The 23,649-nt window shown below is 44.6% G+C and overlaps 1 protein-coding gene across 2 annotated transcripts in view; it reads left to right on the forward strand.

The window, feature by feature from the left end:
• Nucleotides 1-23,649, forward strand: part of PISD (phosphatidylserine decarboxylase) — a 35,529-nt gene that overhangs the window by 10,968 nt on the left and 912 nt on the right. The window contains exons 1-6 of one of the 2 annotated variants that reach the window (XM_078595526.1): nt 499-3,730; nt 8,214-8,343; nt 14,759-14,992; nt 16,745-16,871; nt 18,371-18,520; nt 22,029-22,189. In XM_078595526.1, the coding sequence (XP_078451652.1) occupies nt 3,534-3,730; nt 8,214-8,343; nt 14,759-14,992; nt 16,745-16,871; nt 18,371-18,520; nt 22,029-22,189 (999 nt within the window). In that variant the 5' untranslated portion in view covers nt 499-3,533. Of the gene's footprint in view, nt 1-498; nt 3,731-8,213; nt 8,344-14,758; nt 14,993-16,744; nt 16,872-18,370; nt 18,521-22,028; nt 22,190-23,649 lie in introns of those variants that run through there. The other variant, XM_078595527.1, reaches the window with a different exon arrangement.

Genomic DNA, 23,649 nt, shown 5'->3' on the forward strand with positions numbered 1-23,649 from the left:
CGTAGATGTGTTGACCAGGCTTCTGCGTTCTTGCACAATGTGGGGGGGGGATTACTGAGGCAACGTTCATTATGCATGTGCATTATGCGAGCCCTTTGAACTTGTCCTTCCTGTCTATTGTGTTTATTAAAATAGCCCTACCAACGGTAATACGCTGCCCTTTGTAGGCATGCATTTAAATAATGTATTATTTGATTATTCGCTTCCACGCAGCACTAAGGCTTTCTGAACGGTTAAAGTTATTTTGATTTCTTTCAATTTCGATAGATTCTCTAATTAGTCTGGCCAGTAGTAGCTAGTTTTGCACAAAACTTCAACATTTAGAAAATGTTGTGGCTTGGCTCTCCAACACACCGGTGTGTTGTACGAGTGGCGAATTGGCACGTTCTGTTTACGTGACAACCCTTACTAGTTGGCTGTGTCAGGTGGTAGCGGATTTTAACGACACGTATATTTACGCGATCTAACCCAAAAATCTCTTTTGGATGATATTGGTCGCGAAAGCCCTCTTCTCTGCCCATGACTGAACTTTTTGTCCATCCAAATGTTTTATTCAATACAGAAGTCCACCTCTTCTCATGCTCTCACCAACTTCCTGCATTGCCTTAAAAACATAAAATCGGCCTCTTCCCCATTTCATCGTGATGTACGTGTTTTCTGTTTTATCGAACGCGTGCCTTGGCTATACACTGTTTACTAATTGAGGTCTGTTTTCCGGAACACAGGGGTGATGTTTGGGCATCACGCGGTTTGACGCTGCTTAGATTTTCATCTCTGCATTGACAAGGAATGCGCAGTCTGCTTGTAGACACTGCCGATGAATAACTCCTCGCCATATTTCCTCCCCAACACTCCCATGCCGTCTCACACCCCCACCAACATCATCTTCACCTTCGTCACTATCATCGTATTTTATTCACCCAAAGTATGTTAGGTGTGGTTTTTTTCGTTTGAAAACAAAGGTGGAAATCACGTAAAATTACTTGTTCATTTTAAGAGGGACAGGATAATATTTCCCATGAGGTATATTATTTGTCGAACTCTGTTTTGCCCAACACGGCATTGTCCAGGAACTGAAGCCTCACGTTCGGTGAAATATTACTGGATATAATCTTTTGTTTATGTTGGGGAGTGCTAAAAACATGATTATTACTTTCCGCAACGTTACAGTATCGCATTGAAAATACCTATCTTTAGTCTTTTTAATCAATAAAACAAAAATTACAGGTTCACTGCCATTTAATGGAAGGATAATCACGGGATGGCTTCAATTAAATATATGTGCTGTGATGGATAAATCCTGTAAAATTTAAATCTCTAAGCAATTAAATTCATATTATTTATTGACATACCTAAAAACTTGATGCTTTTGGAGATGTTGCATTGGATAATATAATTCCACTCGGAGGTACATTTAGGAAAGTGCAATCTCATTTTTGGGAAACGATTAATATTTTTCTTATTACGGAAAAAGCTTCTTGGAACCATCAGCTCTTTATTTTTTTTATATTCCCATCTGTTCAATATAGACCACCGTGGATGCATGTGCCCTGATGTTTGTTGTGCTAGTACATTACATTCCTAAACATCGTGTTGAAGCAGACTGCAAAGTACTGCGTTGTTTTTTTTTGCAGTTGTACTGTATGGCTCTCCGATATGTTTTCTGATTGTACCGCGTGTTGTTCGGCAAGATGGACATTTTATCATGGTTGTGGATTAGAGCAGTGAAGCATTAGTTAACACTGAGCTCTGAGCCCGCTTACCGGAGTACGATACTTGGCCACAATTATGTCGGTGGTGAGTAATATCCAAATCGCTCCTCGGCACTGTCTCATTAAACCATACTGACCAGCGTGGTGAAGTATGGTCTATAAACCCCATTACCGACACTGCGTGCACAGGAGCTCATCTAACAGTCGATTGACAAAGGGCTATACATTTGTAAATTGGTATTTGGTGGCATCAGTGATTTTTATTGGACAATGGTATTGAAAAAAAAATATTTTAAAGAAATGTAGTACATATGTTGTGTTTAGTTTGGTCAACCATCACATACAGATATATTTTAAATGTTACTGCTTGTTAAAACCTTGACAATTTTAAACATTAATTTTGCATTCAGTTCCATCGTTTTCAGAGATTTGGGGGGGGGCGGGTCACATCTCTCTACAGATGTGTACTTTACAACACATCCGGCTATTTAGTTGCACTTTTGAAAGCAATTTAAATCGGAAACTTACATTTGACACATGCATAGCCTCCAGAGTTCTGTGCAGATCAATGTATAATAGTCAGTCATGTGATGCAGTTGGAGAATTGGGGGCAGTGCCTGGTCAATAATTGGACAAAAGGGGCCTCCTGGTGTGGAACATTTTATAGCTGTTGTTTGTTTGTCTTTTGTGCATTGAAGACATATTGATTGGACTATGCAGTGGAATGGACAGCTAACCGAGCCCATAAGACACATTGACCAAGGGCCATAAAAAATAATTGTTATGGGAAATCCGCTCATGATCCATTTCTCCTGAAGCCTCTGATGGCGGCATAACCATGCTCTGTCCTTTGCTTTCGGGTGGACATTGAAAGCTCTAATAACGTTGTTACAAAATATCTGGAAATTCATACTTTCTGATAGACAATTAAAGTTGTCACACGGAATGACAGTTAATTATTTTGCATCCAGATCCTGTGTGTAAGCATTTGAAATATGTACCTGTTTTTACAAGGGATATGGCAGAAAGCCCCAAAGTAAGCAGAACTTGACATCTTATGGCTTTGTGAACCGGGATTGCTTCTGTCCTCTTAATTCTGTGCTAGACAGAAAGTTTATATTCCCCCCCCCCTCCTTGCAACATAATGATTTGTGAACACTGTATTGAGTGCCCTATTCTGTGCTCAAAACTGGGTCACACCCTATCCGATGTTATTTGTCAGCACGCATGGGGGAATTGTGAGCAGGGCAAAGGGTTAAGGGAGAGTGGCTGCGGGCTAGCGGAAATTGCGTCACCGAAAACGAGCCGGCCCTTTTGGCTGGATTATAAACAGCAGGACGAGCCGAGCCGTCCCGGGCACACGAGTGCAACCAACGGCAACCCGCCCGTATGCGTACGCGCGCACTCGGCAGGGGCGCAGCAACGCTGCGAGTCTTTACGCTGTGACGCTCGCCAATTTCTCACGGGAATCGCGTGCTTCGCCCACCGCCTCATTGCCGGAGACTGGTGTCATTAATTTGTTCGGTCCCGTTACGCGATGGGCGGCTGGCCGACAGGGCCTTCCCTGGTCTCTACTAAAAAGGGGCTTTTTTTTCTGATCGTTATTAGTTGAGCCGTGCGGAGAAGCTCATTAGACGTAGCTCGACTTCTCGAGTGAGGTGCACCGCCCCCACTGGGGCGACTTTTTAAGCAGCGAGCGAGGCCTTCGCCTGAGGTCATCAGTCGACCCGTCCTTCACACGTTGCCTCGGCGACGCCCACATCGCGAAGGTGCCTCCTCGGCAGCGTTTCGCGGGGTAGGAGGTTTGCGTGGCGGAGGCGGATGATGAAATGCCGTCGGTGCATCCACGAGTCTCGCTGCTACGACCTTCACCGGGTGCAGCGGCCGCCTGCGGCCTTCAAACCCCTGGGCTTGGCCCGCTCGCCGACAGCGCATGGTAATTTGGGCAGGTCGGATGCCGACGACGGTGCGTGTACACCGCCCAGCTGTCCGTCCAAACGCAAGCAGCGCAAGTTCAGGTAATGCGCCATGACCAACGGTCGGTAAGGGGTCTGATCCAGACAGGCAGACAGGACAACTGAATGAAATGAAACGGCTTGTAGTCCACAGTTGACTACAAGACCGTAACATTCTTTACTGAGCCAATGCGTCATAAATAAGTAATGTGTCTATGTTGATTGCATTTCTTTTTAGTATTGTTGAAAACGTGCCTGGTTGGAGTCTTGGCCCATTCGCTGTGCTTATTTATATACGCATGCCTACATGTGGTTGTGTGAGTGAGGTATGAATTTTGTGTGACGCTTAGTTACTAATAGAATAAAAAATATATTTTCGCTTTGGGGTTGTTGTCTTAAATCCTCTTTGCTTGTAGATAGGAAATCAGCCAATCGCTCGGCATATTTGCGTAAGACTTTGTTATGTATGGTCAGGCAATTTTTGTCATTTTTTATTGTATTTAATTGCAATGACTGTTGCCTTCTAGAGTAGAATATTCACGTATAAACTCTACAAACTACGGATTTGTTTAGCTTCACTGTAACCTCACTCTTAGGTTTTTAATACAACTGCTCACACGCAAAAATAACATTGTTTGAAATATCAAAGAACATAATGAGAGTGGGTTTCCACACATTACCCATTAGTGTCACGGGCATATAAGGCCATTTTTCACTTTGCGCTTGAGTCTTAAATTATAAGTAGGTTCCATTATCACCGAGATTGAGATGTGAAAGGGTTTGATGGAAGAAAGATTTACTGCATAACGGTCGTGTCTGAATGAAATGCACGTTATCAAAACCCATTTCGGTTATACATGACAAAACGAGTTTGCCGACGATGTTGAGCAGGATTTAAACTGCCTGCTTGCTGCAAGCAGTTTTTAATTTGAATGTCAACTATCTCACCCAGCGTGGCACCCAGAGGCCTGCGAAGAAGGGGTGGGAAGGTTATTACCGTCTACATAGATCAGGAAAGGCACCATTTTAGTAAGTGGTTTCTGAATCTAAACAATATAAGTATCATTCAAATGTTTTAATAGTTTACCATGCAAAGGCCTGCTCTTGCAAAGATAATGTTTCTAGCCAATTCCATTACAGTGAATGGGTATTTTAATTGATCACAAAGCCAGTACTCAATGTTATATCTGTGTGTGTACGCGTGTGTGACTGGGGATGTCTGTTGTTTTAATTAAATTGACGCTGCTTTGCTCGGGATGTATTGCACATGCCAGCAAGGTTTCATGTGAACAACACAAGGTGACTGCTAGGCTGAGGGAACATGGCTTTATTTATTGTTAGTGACAACAGCAATAACGATGCTCGATGTATGGCTGCCCTTTATTGTGAAAATATGTACCAATGTATTTGATTTAATGCAGATCTGAGTGTCGCTAGCGCTATGGGGGTTGACAAAGGGCCTCATTGTGTGCTGCCGCCTGCCGAGGGTAGAGAAAATTCAAAACGAGTCGGTACGTTTACTGCCGCTAAGAAGGCCTGGCGCACGCAGTAGCTGCCTGTGCCCATCTAGCCTCTATCCCATCCACGCATCTGTCCCGTTCACACAACGTGATCTCAAGGAGTTAGTGTGGATTTGGCATCCCATTGTTATCATTGATAGAACTGGTTGCTTGCCAGTACATTGTTCCAGCAGGGACAACACGAGGACACATCTTAGAGAAGCAGTATATGATATATTGCCTAGAAAAAGCTAGCTCATATTTTCACTGTCTTCACCAACCATGGTCATTCCACTGCTAGATGAAAACTCCCCAATGCTGTCGCTGTCCCTCATAGTTTTACACGACCGTGACCTTGTCATTGGGCCATTGACGATTTGTTTTTCGAGGGTACACTTTCTCACCACTACTCAAATGGCCTAAATCTAACCATTAAAGTCGGTGCACTCGTCGATACATTATTTTAATGCGCGCATTTATTCGGCACATGAATTCACTCATCGGTAAAACATTCCCAAACTTTCCGATTGGCCACCACCTCAAGAAGGATCGTTCTTGGTCGCCCGCATTCACAGTTCGTGGACTTGCCAGTCATGAGATGTATAAAGTCTGAACAGTGCTAGAGACATTACATAAACACGAGGTCCTCTTGACAACCTCACAATGAGCCTTCTGCGTGTAATTGATTTTAATAGTGTGTGCAGAAGAGGGGCATATTCCTCTTCACAGTGGGTATAGAAATTAAACATCGCAGGCTAAAATTAACCACGCAAACTTGAGCATACAGCATGGTAGGGTGCCAGTAAGTAAGGATTAGAGGCGCAAAGCAGGATGTCTTATTTTTAGGTCACGGTGTCGGTTTGCAGTTTTCCCTTACAGATCGATTAAGCCCATGTGATATAATGTCTGTGGTCTTTAATAGATCACTGTACTTTCAACTCGGTCAAGGGTCAATAATGTACATGTGTGAACCCACAATATTCCCATTGATATTGATCACATGAGTGGGTCTTCCTTTTATGTCATTGTACAATTTTACATCATTAAACTGTTCTATTTCCACCTCCATCTTTGAGCAACTGGGCATAGATCTTGTTGACAAAAAATAATATTTATAAGCATGCTCACAGCTGCAGTGTTCCATAAGGTTCTGTATATTATACAATAGTGCATGGATGAAAATGGTTTTGGTGAGATGTAATTCTTTCCATTGCAAGTGATGGTATCATTTTTTTTCAAACAGGATAAAAGAAAATACTCTTTTCCCTTGAAGGTTTTGTTTGTTGAAAGTCCTTTAAGAATGACCTGGTCTTTCACAGCGTCAAGTGGTACATGCTATTTATTGGTGGTCTCAGATCAGATTTGAGGCTTTTTAGACAAGAGGGGGTGGTGGGTGGGTTGTAAGGGGGAGGGTGCTTGGAAGGGGGGGGGCAAGGAGGGGTGCAGAACTTCCAAATACCCATGAGAATTTGCACCTCTAGAAGGTTTATTCAGGACAATAATTAGGTGTAGTTGATTTGGAAGTGGCTGTGTCATCTTGGCTTGGATTACAATATTGGTGATAGGCAGTATTTGTTTGCTAGATATATTAATGCGAGATGCAGGCTAATTGAGTAACATAATTAGCGTTTTGGAATGTTTTACAATAGTATCAATATTTTACATTTAATTAATAGGAAACATGCTCTGGCAAAAAACATATTTCCTGTTCAAATATATTCCAGGCTCTAGCAAGCCTCACAAAAATAGCATTTCAAACGAAGCTTCATCAGAATCAAGGCCATCTGCTGTGATGTATTCTGCGGATTATTTGAATTGCCAAATTAGTACAGGTATTCTTCGATTTACGAACGTCAGGTTTATTGCATTTTGCGTTCACGCAATTGACACATTATGGACATTTTCCATGAACAAAATAGAATTTCCACGTTCAGAGAATTTCGAATTGCACGTGCCATGAGATCAAACAAGAAGCACCCGGAAGGCTGCATCATCCATCCGTACAGCGCAACAGTACAACAGTAACTCCTCCACATCACCTTCCAGTCATTCCAACATGCAGATCTTTTGTTGAGTTTCCTGAAAATATTAAATTGGTTTAGTTTTTTGTTAATTATTAGTTATTATTTTTCTATTGTGACAAGTGATACAAGTGTATATGTTTAGGTTAACAGTGGAGTTGGAATGACTGTCTAAAATACATCCCTGATTTTTCATATCAATTAATGGGAAAAGCCATTCAGATTTACTAAATTTTGTTTTACGCTTGTCTTTTTTTAAGAATGCTGCATCCCTTTCTTAAAAATCCAGAGATAATCTGTACTCTACTGCCAACCATGATCACAGGGGGAGGTACCACATACTTAGTGTGTACATAGGATATTAATGTTGTGATGTCATTGTCTTCTCCCATTCTTTTTTATTTCACCACACATAGTTTATTTGGCTGTGCCAAAACCTCCAGAGTGTTTTGCTAAAAGCCATCCTTAAAAGATAATGGTGCAGTACTGCAATTCCTTGCCTATGCTCTGTGGCAGAATAATTTTTTTACATTAGTATCAACCAGAGGGTGCTGTAACGCCTCGAGGGTATTTTAGATTTTTCATCCACACTGGCCAGACTCATTGACAGGTGGGAGTTACCCACACTTTATCTCATCACATACGATCTCCCGATTGATTAACTCTGGTGTACCGTTTATCCTGCTAGGTGAACAAGCAGGGGAGTATTAAGAAACTCACCCATTGTTTCATCTGCCACAGTCATTATTTTGGCACTTATTTTCGTGCATCTGCAATCCTGCTTCCCTTGCGGAAACACAACCAAAGGAGCCCTCTGTTGGAGACGCATCCCTGTGAAAAGAACAGCACAAACGCACAAGCAGCAGTAACAGCAGCGGGTCGTGTTGCGCTGCAATAGGCGGCCGCTCTCATACAACGGCCACAGTTCGGAGTTGAAAGATTGCTCTCGCGCACGTTCTACCCCGCAGTTGACGGGCGAATACCCGCGGCTGCCCGCCTGCGGTTCTGCTCTCTGCCCCCTTGTAGGTTCGGCTTGCCGTCGCTCTCTGTGAAAGGCCCCTTGCGTAGGCTGGGCAGGCTGCCCTGGTTGGCGCTGCAGCCGTGGCGCCTGCTGTCGCCGGGCATTGGCAGGCCCGCTTGGCGCCTGTCCAGCAGGGTAAGAACTCCCCCCCCCACCACCACCCCAACTTCACCCCTTGTGTTAGTCTGTCGAGCGTCAGTCGGTCAGGCACGTCTTGTGCGTACGTGCCGGTGGTAGTGTTCCGGTGGCAGCATCTTGGCAAGCTCTGCTGTCCATTCCCAGCGATGGTAATCTTTCACACTGGGAACATTAGAAATTTTAAAGTGAGTTTGTTGGGCATGCACATTGCACATCTGCTCTTGGGAGATAAGTAAAAAGCATTTTGATATAAATGAAAAATGTCCAAACATTAACCTGATGTAAATATTCGCCTACATGCAGTGGTCACGTATTTGTTCGTGTCTGTGCATGTGTACACGCCTCACTGTCCTTTGACAATAATCAAGCATAGAGTGGTGTGCCAACCCTCGATACCTCCCCTCCCATCGTTGCATACCCACATCCCATTCCTTTACAGTCACCCACCCTCCTATGCAAAACATTCCAACAGTTTTTAATAAATGCCTCACCGCCTAAAACAGTAACTGGTTATATTCCAGGTACAACTGGTCTGTTCATTAATCGGCAGGGCATAAATATGTTTCCAGAGTGTGTTACACTGGGAAATTAGATATTCGTCAATACCATTGCCCTAATAGGCGATGATGTTTACGATGGCCCTGCTTCATAGAGATATATAATTTAGGTAATAGTAGAGATACGAAGGAGGGCCATCACCTAAAATATATTTCTTCCTCTGTCAGGCAGTGTTATTGATGCTTTTTTGCGGGGGTACTTTTGGTTATTTAAGTAACTCGCCACATCAAAGGTGCTTGATTAGAAGTCAAGAGCAGGCTGTCATTGTTAAGTACAGTGGTACCTCAGTATACATCGTTAATTCGTTCCAGAAGGTAGGACTTATACTGAAAATGACGTATACCAAACGAATTTTTCCCATAAAGGGAAAGGAAATAATCTGTTCCAGAGTATAAGAAATTATATTTTATATGGCATATTATACATTAATGGAGTTGTATAAAATAATTTAGACACTACTTATTACTAAAATGCATACATAAATTAAAATAAATAAATTAATATACATTGAAATAAAAAATAAAATGTAACGTCACTTTACCTTGCTGAGAGGAGTTGATAGCCTACGAGGATGGTGGTGAAAAAGGGGAGGAGTCGTGAATGGGGTAGACGCGGGTACGCGGTGACTCATCCCGACCCATACAAGTTCTAGCAAGCGCGTCGTATCCCAAGCAAGACGTCGTATCCCAGGACATTTTTTTTCTTGTCAAAACACGACGTATACCAAATTCGACGTATTCCAAAGCAGTCGTATACCGAGGTATGACTGTAGTTCTATTGCTTTTTCATCCATGGAAAGGCCCAGTGCAGCCACTCTTCACCTGTGTAGACTGAGCTTTCAGTGTCGTCGGCTAAGGCTGACCATGAATGGCTTTATTTAAAGAACCTAAGAGCCAAGTCCATGACTGCGCTTGCCTTCCCAGAAGAACTGATGGATGCTGCATGTGAAACTGATTGAACCGTTGGAGCACACAAGACTAAATCAATCTTTGTTGTAATCCGTATTGTAAAGGTGTCTTATTTCAAATTCTGTAAGGCTTGGCACAAATAGGCTGTTGTTTATACATCTATAATTTATTTAGTTTCAAAATTGCCACTCACTTTGACTTTGATAGTTATACCTTCCTGCCAAAGTCTCGCACAATGTCCCGTTCTCTCAATGAGGATTGTGTTTCCAGACTTAAGCCTTTGCGCCCTGCTTGCCCCCAGCTAAGCTGCCACCCGTTCATTCAAAGTGCTCTAAAGACAGGCCTTTTACAGCAGACTCGCCTACAAATGTATGCACGCATTCAACGAATCCACTTATTCATTTGCGTGGAGCATCGGGTGATAATTCTCAACATACTGACTTAGAGTGGCTCAGTCCTTCCACGAAGCCGAGTGGCTAAATAATTGCTCTTTTTACATTGGCCAGGGCTAATTGGATGAAGCTCGTACATCCAATAAGCGAAGGACTCGCTGCTCTCTGGAGCTGTGTTTCCATGACCAGCAATAGATTATCAATAGAGTAGTGGTTGGCACAATATAACTGGCAAGATAATGGCACCGTCCGTTTTTGATCAATATTGTCATAAGATACATGCCCTTTGCATCACAGGGGACAGTAAAGATCCCCCCCATGTAATAGGCTGGTGTCGTGGTCCAAAGTTTCCGAAGATCACTCAATTGGGATTGCACGTATGAACATCGCCCCTGCACACTCTCTGTGGAACATGATGATAGCTTCACGCGATCAGAATGGTGCATATCGCACATAGCAGTTATTTTATGATTATTGTTTTTTTAGTGTTATTGATGAAGCACAATAATATGCTGGCTGGAGAGAATTCCATGGCTGCTGTTGGTGGTGTGTGTTAATCATCCAATATATAATTAACTCAACTAATTAGACAATACATAAGAAAATGCACGTACAAACACGCCAATGTAATAAAATAAGAACATTGAGTACAATAAAAACAAATACAACACAATGTAACACAAGCATTAAACATTAACAATCGTGTTACTCAGATAATTACAGTGACGTCATATATTTCTTCCTGTGCACGGCCTCGTCGAGACGACGATGACCAATGTAGGCGGGAGGCGCTAGATGAGTCAATGCGCTTTACTTTCATAGTTTGATTGGTCCGGATACTAGCAGCTCACGTAAACTCGGCTTACGTGTCTGTGCATTCTGAATGTTTAATTGTCTCATTGACTCCGAATGGCTTATGTGGATGAGATGATCGTCTTGACCAGAAGGTGCAGGGTCGTGTGCTGCCCTGAAATGCTTTATCCACCAGTCCCTTATCAAGAACAGCTGAGATGTGTTTTTATATGTAGGACCTGAGATGACACGCGCCACGCGTTTGGTTGCGATGCAAGCGTGCAGCGTACAGTGGGGGAAACTGAGGACGTACAGTTGTTGCGCCAATTAAGGGGTGAGGATTAAGAGACGCCACAGGTGTTAAGGGTAACTGAGGACGCAGGCCAGTGATTGGTCAAGAGGGTGCTTGGCTGATGACTGGCGCCAGGTTGGCGACGAACAGGATCACGTGAGGCTGGGGGCCTGGGGGCGAGTAGCAAAGCGGGGGATGACATAGCTAATTGGGACTAATTGGTTCGGGGATAAAGGCAGAGCGGAGCGGAGAGACAGGGAGTCTTTGGGAGTGTTGGAGTCGGAGCTGGAGACGGTGCCTGGGACAGAGATGGAGCAACGAGAGTATAGTATAAGGTAGCAGTGGATAAGAGTGTATAGTATAAGGTAGCAGTGGATAAGAGTGTATAGTATAAGGTAGCAGTGGACAAAGAGAATACATTATACGGTATCAGTGGATATAGAGAGGACGGGCAGAGTAGCAAGGACGGAGTGAGTACAGCGTAGCGAGCAGCAGAGTAACGGACCTGAGTGGGGAGAGAGAGAGCGAGCGAAGCGGATCGAGCGAACGGAGGAACATTGAACGATGCTGTCGGAGATGTGAACTATATGCGGAATAAAAGGAACGAGAAAGACAGAATTTACACCATTGGAACCTCATTTGCCAGTAAAAAATATGATAATTGGTTTTTTACCCTTCTATCTGGCAACAAAACTGACACCTTTTTTACAAGGAGTCATGTTTGCATAGACCACAATACCTTGTGTCATAATGCAAACAAAAAACATAACTCTGATAATGTGCACTGTCCTTGAAGTTGATTGGTCCACACCCGAGACTAGGCTCCAAGTAAAGTTGTCGCGTCAGTAAGAGTCCTACATATACACACACACACGTGGTGTGCACTGCTTTTTATCCATCCAACACCCAACACTCTCCCTCCTCAGCCCACTATCAACCTAACACTCGCATTCTCTTGCTGTATATTGTTATCTTTGAAATTAAATTGCTTTGCAACGGCCTATCGAGGTTGCGTCATGTAACGGTTTAAATTAGCCTGCAGGTTCGTTTGCCATTCCTTTAGCTCCTGCGTGCCTCTCCCAAACTGCAAGGCTCTGTGCCAAACACCTACAAAGCGTTGCAAAGGTTCAGCTTGGTTATTAGCTCTCGAATGGACGACAGTCACTTGTATTAATTCTAGATTTGAAGCTTTCGTGACTGCAAGGAATAAAAAACAAAAATCACGACGTTTCGGAGGCCTCCGAAACGTCGTGATTTTTGTTTTTTATTTTATTTTACTTTCTACGTGACTTTACCGAAAAAACCTAAGAAGATGAGTCACTTGTATACAACTTTGAAATACGAATCCTCGTAATGTTGTTTGTGTGAATACAGAAGCCACATACATAGGCCTGGCCAATACTCTTGGTTTCTCTCATGTGTTTTCAGGTTGTATCCAAAAAGACATCAGATAATTATGCAACACGACCGCGGACGGCTACATAGTAGTGGCACTGTTGGATCGCAAGCCTTTTCACACTTGAGTGATTTGGACAGGAACATGTTAACTGCCCTTTTTTAAAACCTAAGGTAACTTGAAATTTGATGTCCGTGAGTTTAATTCGGGCTCTTGACGTGTAACTGGTTCAACCTGTGGGCACGCAATTTCATGTGAATCTTGGTACATAATTAATGTTGTTGCATTGTCTATCTTTAGTAACCTTTACCTGATTGAAAGAGTAGGAGGAGGCATCACTATGCTACCATAAGTCATTGAGTGTATAACGCTAAAAACCAATCCTCATTATTTTACCATGTATTATGCACGATCTAATCATACGTTCGCTAAACAACCTACGACAGGAATGCACATTCTTGGTTCTTTCGGTATAGTCACGTAGAAGGGAAATAATAAAATTATAAACCAATAAAAATTCCCATGACGTTTCGACTGCAACACAAGCAATCATCATCAGGTGTGAAATTCACAGCAAGAAAATTTGAAAAAAGTGGCGTTTTTTCTAACGTCAGCACCACGGACAGCGATTTTGGCAGTTGGCCAGATCTGTGTTTGGAAAAGAAGAGGGGGGAGAATAAAATGGAATGCACATATCTACATGCGTTGTCTTCACAATCTAAGGCCCGTGCTAAAGTGTGTCTGACAAGTTATGAAGGAACACAGTTGGCGAACCGCATCAGAACTGCTAAACCTGAATACTCAATGATGATGATGCTTATAGTTTCAGTGATTCTTGAGTTTACCACAGTTCTTTATTTGACATTGATTGATTAGGCACAAAATATTTGTGGCTGTAGTGATGATGACAATGAAATGTCAGTCCACCCCCTCCCTCCCCTTATCACTGGTCTGTATAAATCAATCACAAAAACCATGAAATTACTTTGTTGATCATTGTCTGATCTGTATCCCCCCCACCACCCCCATTATTTTGCCTCCGTGAATCAACAATGCCTTCTTGATCCTGCACATGTCATTTTAACTACCTCGCCTGTTATACAGGAGGTCATGGGTTCGATCCCGACCCTGACGCCTGCTGTATATTTGGAGTTTGTTCTCCCGGTGGTCAGGTAGATTTTTTTCCGGGTCCTCCAGTTTTTCGCTTCAACATTGCGAAACATGCGTTTCTAGAATGTTTGGTTGCTATAAATGTTAAGCCACTCTGTTAATCTATCATTTGTGGCAGGTCACTTCTCAAAAAGAGCTATATAGCTCAGTGGGCCTTACCGAATAAAATAAATAAATAATTTGTTTAGTTTCATGTGTTGATCTCACCGCTCCATCTCAGCGGCAGACTTCCTCCTAGGTGTGTTCCCTCCTTTCGCTTGCGTTCCGTCACCAGTCTCATCCAGTCTTGTCCCTTGTTCTCTGATTAGTGAGCTCCTCTCTGTGTCTCTCAAAGTAATTTTGAAGATGCGTCTCTTAATCCTTCTTGACATACTCTTCAGCTTTTGTTCACATTTTGTTGCCGAGTATTTGTGTATGTAAGCTGCATCATATCAGATACTGTGCTTCTTGGCGTTTTGCTTTACAGTCAAATTAAATTTCCGAAAAACCCTCCACAGTGCTCTCGCTTGCCTCACTTTGATTTATTGTCCACTTTCAATAATTGTCCTCATTTACATACTTTCTATATTCTTTCCAGCTCTGTCTCTCCAACAACTGTTTTATTTTGTTTACTGACCTTGCTGTTTTGCTGACATTAGTTTTGTTTACTTATCTTTAACCCAACTTTTCAGTCGCCTCCTTTGTTCCTTTGTCGAGTACGCCTGAATAAGTCAGCCTTGCAAAATCGATAACGATTTAGTCAGTTAGCATCTAACAATCAATTGCAGTTTTCATATTGATTTTCCAGCGCTGCCGCCACCAACTGCCAACCAACGTGGGCTGTTGCTGCTGTTGCGACCGCTGCTGCTGCTACCGCTGCTGCTACACGTGCCCACTCAAGCCACCTGCATTCGTCTCCTTGCAGGTGGCCGTGTACAAGTCCGTGCCGACGCGCATGCTGTCGCGCGCCTGGGGGCGCCTCAATCAGCTGGAGCTGCCAGGCTGGCTCCGCCGGCCCATCTACACGCTCTACATCCGCGCCTTCAGTGTTGACATGACGGAGGCGGCCGTCGAGGACCTGCAGCACTACCGCAACCTAGGAGAGTTCTTCCGGCGACAGCTCAAGCCCAGCGTCCGACCCGTGTGCACCAAATGCATGGTGAGGCTGCCGGTGGTACTCAGCCACAGACACACGACACTGCAAGCATGCATGTGTGCAGCGTCTGCTACGAAACTGTCACGCGAACTCTTGTCACCCTTGCAGCAGCAGCTTTTGGATGGCCATCTAACAAAGATGGTCACTGCATCGCGCGCTTTCAAATGCGCTTCTGCGGCCATCTGGAACGCTCCCTTTTGATTGTTAGATGCTGACTGACTTAATCACTATTGATTATGCAAGGCTGACTTCTTCACTTTTAAATCTGTATTGAAAACTCATTTCTTTAGAACTGCTTTTTGTGTTTAGGTTGTTGTCCTGCACTTACAATTAGCATGGTTGGCTTTGTATGGTGGGAAATAATTTCTACATACATACATACATACTACTGGACCTACTGGACATCTGTGAAAAAATTAACCCGTAAAAACAAAGTTTTTCACTATAAATCCTTTATATGTAAGATCACCTCTTGACATGCCCCGTATATTCCCGAGGGCACTAGCGTTGACCTGTTTTACCACTTTCAAGAACCTGGCGGCTTCAATTTAACTGCTCTATAAATAGTCTCCACTGTACAGCGTGGGGGCAGGGATTTCATGCCATGTGGTTAGTCAACATTTGCGTCATCATGAAACGGGCGGCTAGAGTCCTCTCGTCCTCTGGCTTGAGATGGCTGCCACCTATGGGTCAGATGATTGTCTGCCACCATTAAGCAATTGCTAATTAAATATTTAATTTTTTTCCCCTAAACAGTGTTAAATTTTTGAAAAACATTTTCACGGAAATTAATTGTCACGCACAACGAGTCTGTGTGCAAAATGTCAGCTCGATTGGATCACGGGAAGTGGGTTAAAAAACGACCGAAAGATTTGCACGGTCGTAAGCAAGCAAGCAAGCACGCAAGCAAGCAAGTGAACTTAATGTAAAGGATTTAAAAAAACCTTCATAACTCATCGGATTCCTCCAGTTTAAATAAAAATTCTGATACTAATATTGCGCTTGACCAACTAAGGGTCATGGTGCCCTCCACCCCAGCTGGTCACTCGCAGCAGTTGCATGCCTTCACAGCAGACTGAATCATGTTTCAACTTGGTCCTGCGTGGCTTCTTGGCGAAATTAATATATTAAAATTTTGCGTTAATCACAAATTGTAGGTTTTCCAATCTCGCTTCGAGTACCGACACTGAACCAAACATTTTTTTAAAGTGGCTCAAGTCCTGCCAGTCCACGACAGGGTGATCCATCTTCTTATTGCCCTTCAATCGCTACTACCGTGGATAACGTTCCCTGTGAACTTCGCTCATTGATTCTTCCACTCATGTTGAGGACTCAGGTCTACCAGACTGTCTGTTTCATCTCATCCGCACTAAGTTCAACCACCACATTATAAGTCAAACCACCACTCTTCTTGTTCCTTTCCTCATACTGCTTTCTATTTGATTTCCCCAACTACTTTTAACCATCATTGGCCATCGCAAGCTGCCGCCATTTCTCGCAAACCTGTGGTTACAAATCGCGGGTGAATCTCCATTGGGATTCTCAAGAAACACTTGGCAATGGGGATGGTTTGCATCAGCTCATGTTTCCCATGTGGTTTGCTTGTTTGACATTAACGAGGCTTGGCTGTGGTCGGGTGCTTCACGGACGAAGCCTGGACAGGGTTGCAGTGAGCGGGAGGGCGGCAACGATGGGGATAGTGGCCAGTTGAGCCACTCACCGTGAGAAATAAATTGTAATTTTTTTTGTCGACAGGTGAGCCCTGCAGATGGCAAAATCTTGCACTTTGGCCGGGTGAGGAACAATGAGGTGGAGCAGGTGAAGGGAGTCACCTACTCACTGGAGAGTTTCCTGGGACCGCAGGGCGGCACGCCCAGCGAGGGTGAGTGGCGTTGCTCGCGGACTCGCACATTCGCACGCTCGTGACCATGCGCATGCACGCTTCTTTCCAAGCCATTTATCACAACATGGACCTAGTCAACATGCAAGCCATAATAAGCTTCAAAGCTCGTTATAGGCAGGCCACCTTTCACCTGGATGTATTTTTACCCTTTGCAATGAACATAGTTTTCTTTTTTATTAATGCAGCAGTTATTGCAGCGAGTGGCAGAATTCTATAGGCAAGATGCCCAGTATTTGGTTGTGGCTAGTAGGCTGGGATCTTACTGGTAGAAACCTCCTGGTTACACCAGCCCACAGGGGATTATTGTGTCCGTCGTGCAGGGAGGGGCTGGGTGGGGAGGGAGAGGCTGGGTGGGTGGGGAGGGGAGGGGCTGGATGGGGAGGGTGGGGAGGGGCTGGGTGGGGAGGGGCTGGGTGGGGAGGGAGGGTCTGGGTGGGGAGGGAGGGTCTGGGTGGGGAGGGGCTGGTCACCCCGTGGTGCCCTTATAAAACTCAACATTTAACCTACTCACGCCGGCTTGTGCCCGCCCCCACAGTCGGCCATATTTGCGGAATACACCACGCCGCCGTTGACCCTGGCCATTGACCGAGCAACCCAACGTTCCTACCAGCTCCCTCCGCAGGAATGTGTTAACTAACACCACCTTATCTGTTGTTTTGCTCTAAAAATAGCCCCTATCTTAGCCGTAGCAACAAGCTGACAGCATAAACAAGCACTCGTGTTTGGCATGCGCACTGATACGCATGCACCCTCATTAAAGACACAGTATAACATTACTTCTTCATGATGCTTTGTATGGATTAATGTGTTGCTAATTTTACCCAAGCATCGTAGATCTCTGTATTGGTAAGCTGTGCAGAAATTGTTGTAATGATAGTTCTAGAGGTTTTGTAGTTATTGATACAACACGTGAATTGACCTTGGATGGATAGGACAGGCAGATGTAAATTATTTTGGGCATTTCTATAAATAGTCTCTTTATTGATTCAATAACAAAATTAAATGTTAAATGGCCGGCTGGTTTTTGCGTGCACAGAACCAAGCCATGTTATTTATTGTAGCCATCTTGGTTTTTCTGGAGTGAAATGTAACCGGCTCCTTGTTACGTTCATTCAATTGACACCGTTTTAGAAATATATTGACTGCATTAGCATAACAACATGCATGTTCAGTGAAGTGCTTGCGTGTGTCTGTGTGGGGTGTGGTGGTCGAGGATTTAGCTCACTGCACTGCGAACTCGACTCTCTCCGAATTATTTTCCTGGCAATGGATTACATGTGTGGCAAAGAGTAGTATCCAAACCTGCTTTAGGCCTCACGTGGATCAACTTGGCCTTCATTCAATACCTGGTGTACTGTGTAAACATCGGAGGTAGCTGAGCATTGTGCACCTTGCTAGCCTTAATAGGTGATTTATAACAGCACTTTCCACAGCAGTGTTCGTGACTCCACAAGTGTGTATGTGTGCGTGCCACACAGCGCCCGTGCAAAGCACTGTGCTCCAGGATCAGCTGGTAAGCCGACCAGGCAATGCCCTGTACCACTGCGTGATCTACCTGGCGCCCGGGGACTATCACCGTTTCCACTCGCCTACTGACTGGACTGTGCACCACCGGAGGCACTTCCCAGGTGCGGTTAACGAATGCCGAATGCCGTCGCACAGCATAAGGTGGCAAGGATTAGACATTGGCACGAGTTGTTTGGGGCGTTACCACCGCGAATGCGGGCAACTGCTGCCCCCCACTGTTCAACATCCACAATCGCAGCTGGAGCTGCTGGCCAGGTGAAAACTAAAATAGCATGCAAGTGTAATGCTTGCTTTCTGTTAATGTATTTTACGTAAAATCTGGATTCACCCCTGCATTCCTCGTCATTTCACATCTCTACCTGCTTGTACTCTATTATTGAGTGCAGCTCAAAGGTATGTAGAGCTGGCCTATACATTTGTAGAGAAGTTCCCACAGACGCACTCGGAGACGGAGGTATGTTATGGGCTTTCGCCAAGGGTTTATTAAACGTTAACAATTACACACAAGGGTACACAACTCCCAGGGGCTAGGGGTCCCACACTGAGTCCTGGTCCCTGCCCAGCTAGCTCCGGTCTCTCTCTCGTGTCGGATCGGGGACTCTGCCGACTCCACCGACCAGAGAGAGAGAGCACCTCTATCAGCTACCACCGGCTTCTCCCCAGACTCACTACTCGATCCCTCTCTACCCCTGGTTCCCTCTTCACCCTTCGTACTCTACCCGTTCCCACAGTGACCCCGCTTTCGTCACGGGGTCTCCCTTGAGTACCCTAGGAGACGTGACGTCATCGCACTGAACGGCACACCTGACGTCACGTCCCCATTTTACTCGTCTACACATTCTTAATAAAGGCTTTTGTTTATTAGATCACGATCCAACCCAAAAAAAATCTTGTAGGGGGTTTCCCCAGTTAGTGAGATTGGTCGTAAAATTTTAAAGGACCTAAGCAATCAACAGCACAACTACAGTTGGTGTTTGGTCAAATGGTCCAGTGTTAATGTGTTTACCGCTTGTTGTGGAGCTCCCTTGGTTATTACTGCAAGTGTACTAACCATAAAATACGTGCCGTCTGCTTTATGGTGGATGTTAAAGATCCTGTGACATCAATCGAAGAAGAGTAGGTCACTGTACGCTAGCGTCTTGGTCGACATTTGCCCAATTGGAAAGATTACTGACAAATTGCTTGATTGGGAAAACATCAGTCATCTGCCCCCTACTTAAAAAACTTAGCAGGAACTTATTGGAAAAGTCTTGACTCTCGGGTGAGACTTTCCTGAATAAACAGGTATACTTGGAATAATAAGCACCTCTAAAAGTGTGTATGTGTATAAGAGGGAAAGAAGAAAATTTGTCATTGTATCCATATATGCATTCATCAGGCCTTCTTACAATGCAGTAATCATTGCCAGAAATATAGCGATAACCAGATTACCCTAGATATCAATGTAGAAACAAAACTACAACGAGTGGAACAAATTGTTAAATGAATTGTGCTGCTCACCAAGCTGTGCGAGCACAGTGCAACCTTCTTAACCCCTTACTGGAAATGTCGGGTCAACTGCATGTGACTTGTTTATCTAGGAAAGCCTCACTGAGTCTCTGAGGACTCTTTCAGGAGGGTCCTGCCAAGTTTTTGCAGCAGGGATAATTATTTCTATATAGATTTAATCCAGTCATATGCGGGTATTTCCCAAATTTGGACCATGACGCTACATCACACAATGGCCTAATTTTGTGAATGACATCACGGGATCTGTTAACGGCCACCGTGAAGCGGGCGGCTCTTGTATATTTTTCATGGTTAATACACCCACAGATTTCATCGGGGCAGACGCTCAATTAGAACCGTAGACCTCTGCAACAAGCCATGCTGTGTCACCACCCATTAGTTGTTTTGTACATTAATCTTACTCCTATACGATTGTAGTTAAACAGTTCGACACTAACAATACAAAACTGATGATGGAACACTGGATCAGATGTGTGCAAGGGAACAGCCAAACATCACATTTATCAAAATGTCTGTGTGACATCTAACTGCTTGATGGTGATATCCCATGTAACCTTTAGTGCAAGAGATATTACCATTGAAGCGTCAAATTATTACCCTGAGCAGGGTGGTGTCACTGGGATGGCATTGGTAGCAGCAAAGCAGACTTAGAAGCCCAACATTGATTGCACAGCGTGCTTATTGTAATGGTGAACATGACAATATTTTGTCCTCGGCAGAAAAAAAAATTCTCCTTTTTTTCTGCATCGTTTTAACGACTTGTTGGCTATTTATATGTTGTTGCATAAGCCCATGCATTCATATTGCTTGGCTACTATTTATGGTGGTTGAACGGCAAAAGCTGAAACGAACAATGTCCCTAGGTTCCTTGGAGAAAGCTTCAGATATTTAACATTGTGCGCAAATGCCTACTAAGAATTATTTCGGCGGTTCCCAACCTTTTTGGAGTGTGCGGGGAGAGGGGACCCCCTTTTCAACCTCCAAACGTTTTGTGGACTACCACATTCTACGAGTTATTTGAATTTGTACATTTCCGTGGTGAGTTTTCTTATTTTTATATTTTTTCTTTACCGCGGACCCCCCTGTAGTAGCCTCGCAGACCACCAGGGGTCCGTTGACCTCAGGTTGGGAACTGTTGAATTATTTCACGTAAAATGTTAGAAGTTAACACCCTTTATAAGATGTCCAGTAACTGACTCCATCAGGGCCATGTGATCAGCAAGTTATGTTGCTACTAAAATCACCTAATGCTGATTTCTTGACAATTTATTCTCAAATTCTTCTTGTTACGGCCTTGACACAATGCTCAACTCTTGCAGTCATCTCAGTTCATCAACATGGTTTAAAGCCTGCCCACACTTTTGAGTAGTTACTGCACCACATCACAGCACTATGCTGTGAGATATTTCTTTGTCAGAACAATATTTTGTCTACTTAGAGCCGGGATTTTGCCATGTTATGTGAAACAAAAAATGGTGTTTTTTTATGTAATCGTTGGTGAGTGATTGTAGACCACTTCACCGCACTTGCTAATCTTATTTAATCACAGGTGACTGTAACCTGATTCAAGAGCTCCTTAGGTCACGGGGAACTTCAAAATACAGTAAACTGAAACTGAACCTGGATTCAGTCCCAGGATCTCAGCGGTGCCCTGGGCCACTCCGAGCATTCTCCTGAGACTAAAGTCATTGGGAGACTCTTCATTACCTTTGTCTGTCGGTCAACACCAGGTTCCCGCCTAGGCTCTGCTGAACCGTTTTTGAAATTCACAAGGTCATTGAGCAGGTAACGAAGCCAGGTGTGGCATTTAGGAAAACCATAAGTGTAATATAGATAGGTACAGACTGTGATGCGTATGGGGGGGGGGGGGGGAGAGGATTGCTAGGCAGTCGTGGTGCACGCCTGTAACCCCTCACTGTAGAGGTGAGGATTGGGGTATCACAAATGTTGTGAAACTCCCTTCCCATAGGTGTCGAGGTGCCATCGCCTGGCTTGCATGTGCGTGCGCACGCTCGTATACGTACCGCATTAACTTGTGCGTATATTCCAACTACACGTGTGAATACTTGTGCATATGTCGTCTTCCTGGGTATCGCACAGGGACACTGATGTCCGTGAGTCCTGGAGTGGCACGCTGGATCAAGGAGCTGTTCTGCCACAATGAGCGTGTGGTGCTCACTGGGGAATGGCAGCATGGCTTCTTCTCTTTTACTGCGGTCGGTGCCACAAATGTGGGCTCCATCAAAATCTACTTCGACAAGGTGTGTGCATACACGTAGTGCTGCCAGTACTGGGTGTCTTGGTGGCCTCGGAAAGTCACAAACTTATTTCTGACTCTAAGAACCCCTTGATACTTAAACTACAGCTGATCCAAAATGTCACGGCCCCAAGTCCTTTTCCAGAACCAAATTCCACTCTCCAATTGTCACAAACCCGGCCCGCACGTCACCACCTTCACATTCATTAGCGCGTGGACTATGTGTCCTCAAGTTCAAATGTATCCATTGCAAGGCCCCTCTCTCCCTCTACAACCTCCTCCACGTCCCAGCCTGCTCCCTCCACTTCATGGACTCTGCCCTCCTCCTTGTACCAGTATCTGCTGCTCCATCTTTGGGGACTGCTCTTTTAGCCACTACATTTCCCCCCCCCCCCCCACCACTCGGAGCTCTCTCTCCAGGCAGATTTTCCTGCTCCTCTCTTCTTTCAAATCTGCCCCAATCTTGCCTTTTCAGTCCAGTTCCTTCGCACCCCCTTAATTGCATCTCTGCATTCCTTCAAAATCAGAATCTTTATTTATCCCGGAGAAATCCGATGAGCTATGAGGCGCTTTTTCACAGATGTCCAGTAGGGGCAGCTGAGAAAGTTACAATCCCTGCCATTTTCCTCCATTCTATTTCTTTGCTCTGAGATGTTTGTTATGCTATCTGTGCATGATAAATGTAAGTCTCGCATTACTTTTTTATGACCTGTTATCCATCGTTATTGTCGCCGTTGTTACTCCCATTGACATATCAAGATAACAGTGCAATTGTTTTCCTAAATGCAATCGTATCCCAAGAGACTTCACAAATTAAATAAAGGGTAATAACGGTTACACGGATCTGAACAATATTTCAGTATAAAATAGGACAAAATGGAAACCATCATGCAAGCAATGACCGGAAAAAAATACAACAAACCGGCCTAATAAACTTCCAAGGTCCAAACCAACAACTCGCCACGTGCGCAAGCACGAATGTACAACATTAAAACACATTCCTGCGGAGGGAGCTGGTAGGAACGTTGGGTTGCTCGGTCAATGGCCAGGGTCAACGGCGGCGTGGTGTATTCCGCAAATATGCCCGACTGAGGGCGGGCGCAAGCCGGCGTGAGTAGGTTAAACGTTGAGTTTTATAAGGGCACCACGGGGTGACCAGCCCCTCCCCACCTAGCCCCACCCCTCCCACGCCCCACCCTCCCCACCCAGCCCCTCACCCCCCACCCAGCCCCTCCCCACCAGCCCCTCCCCACCCTCCCCTCCCCACCCAGCCCCACCCCACCCTCCCCACCCAGCCCCTACCCTCCCCACCCAGCCCCTCCCTGCCTGCACGACGGACGGACACAACAATCCCCTGTGGGCTGATGTAACCAGGAGGTTCCTACTAGTAATAGTTGACTATTTGTTGGCTTCACTCTGCGGCAAACGTACTCGTATGCGTTCTTGGCTTCTGTGTTCCAATCC

This window comes from Lampetra planeri, chromosome 6 (genome assembly GCF_965212315.1).
Source record: "Lampetra planeri chromosome 6, kcLamPlan1.2.h2, whole genome shotgun sequence".
Taxonomy (NCBI): Eukaryota; Metazoa; Chordata; class Hyperoartia; order Petromyzontiformes; family Petromyzontidae; genus Lampetra; species Lampetra planeri.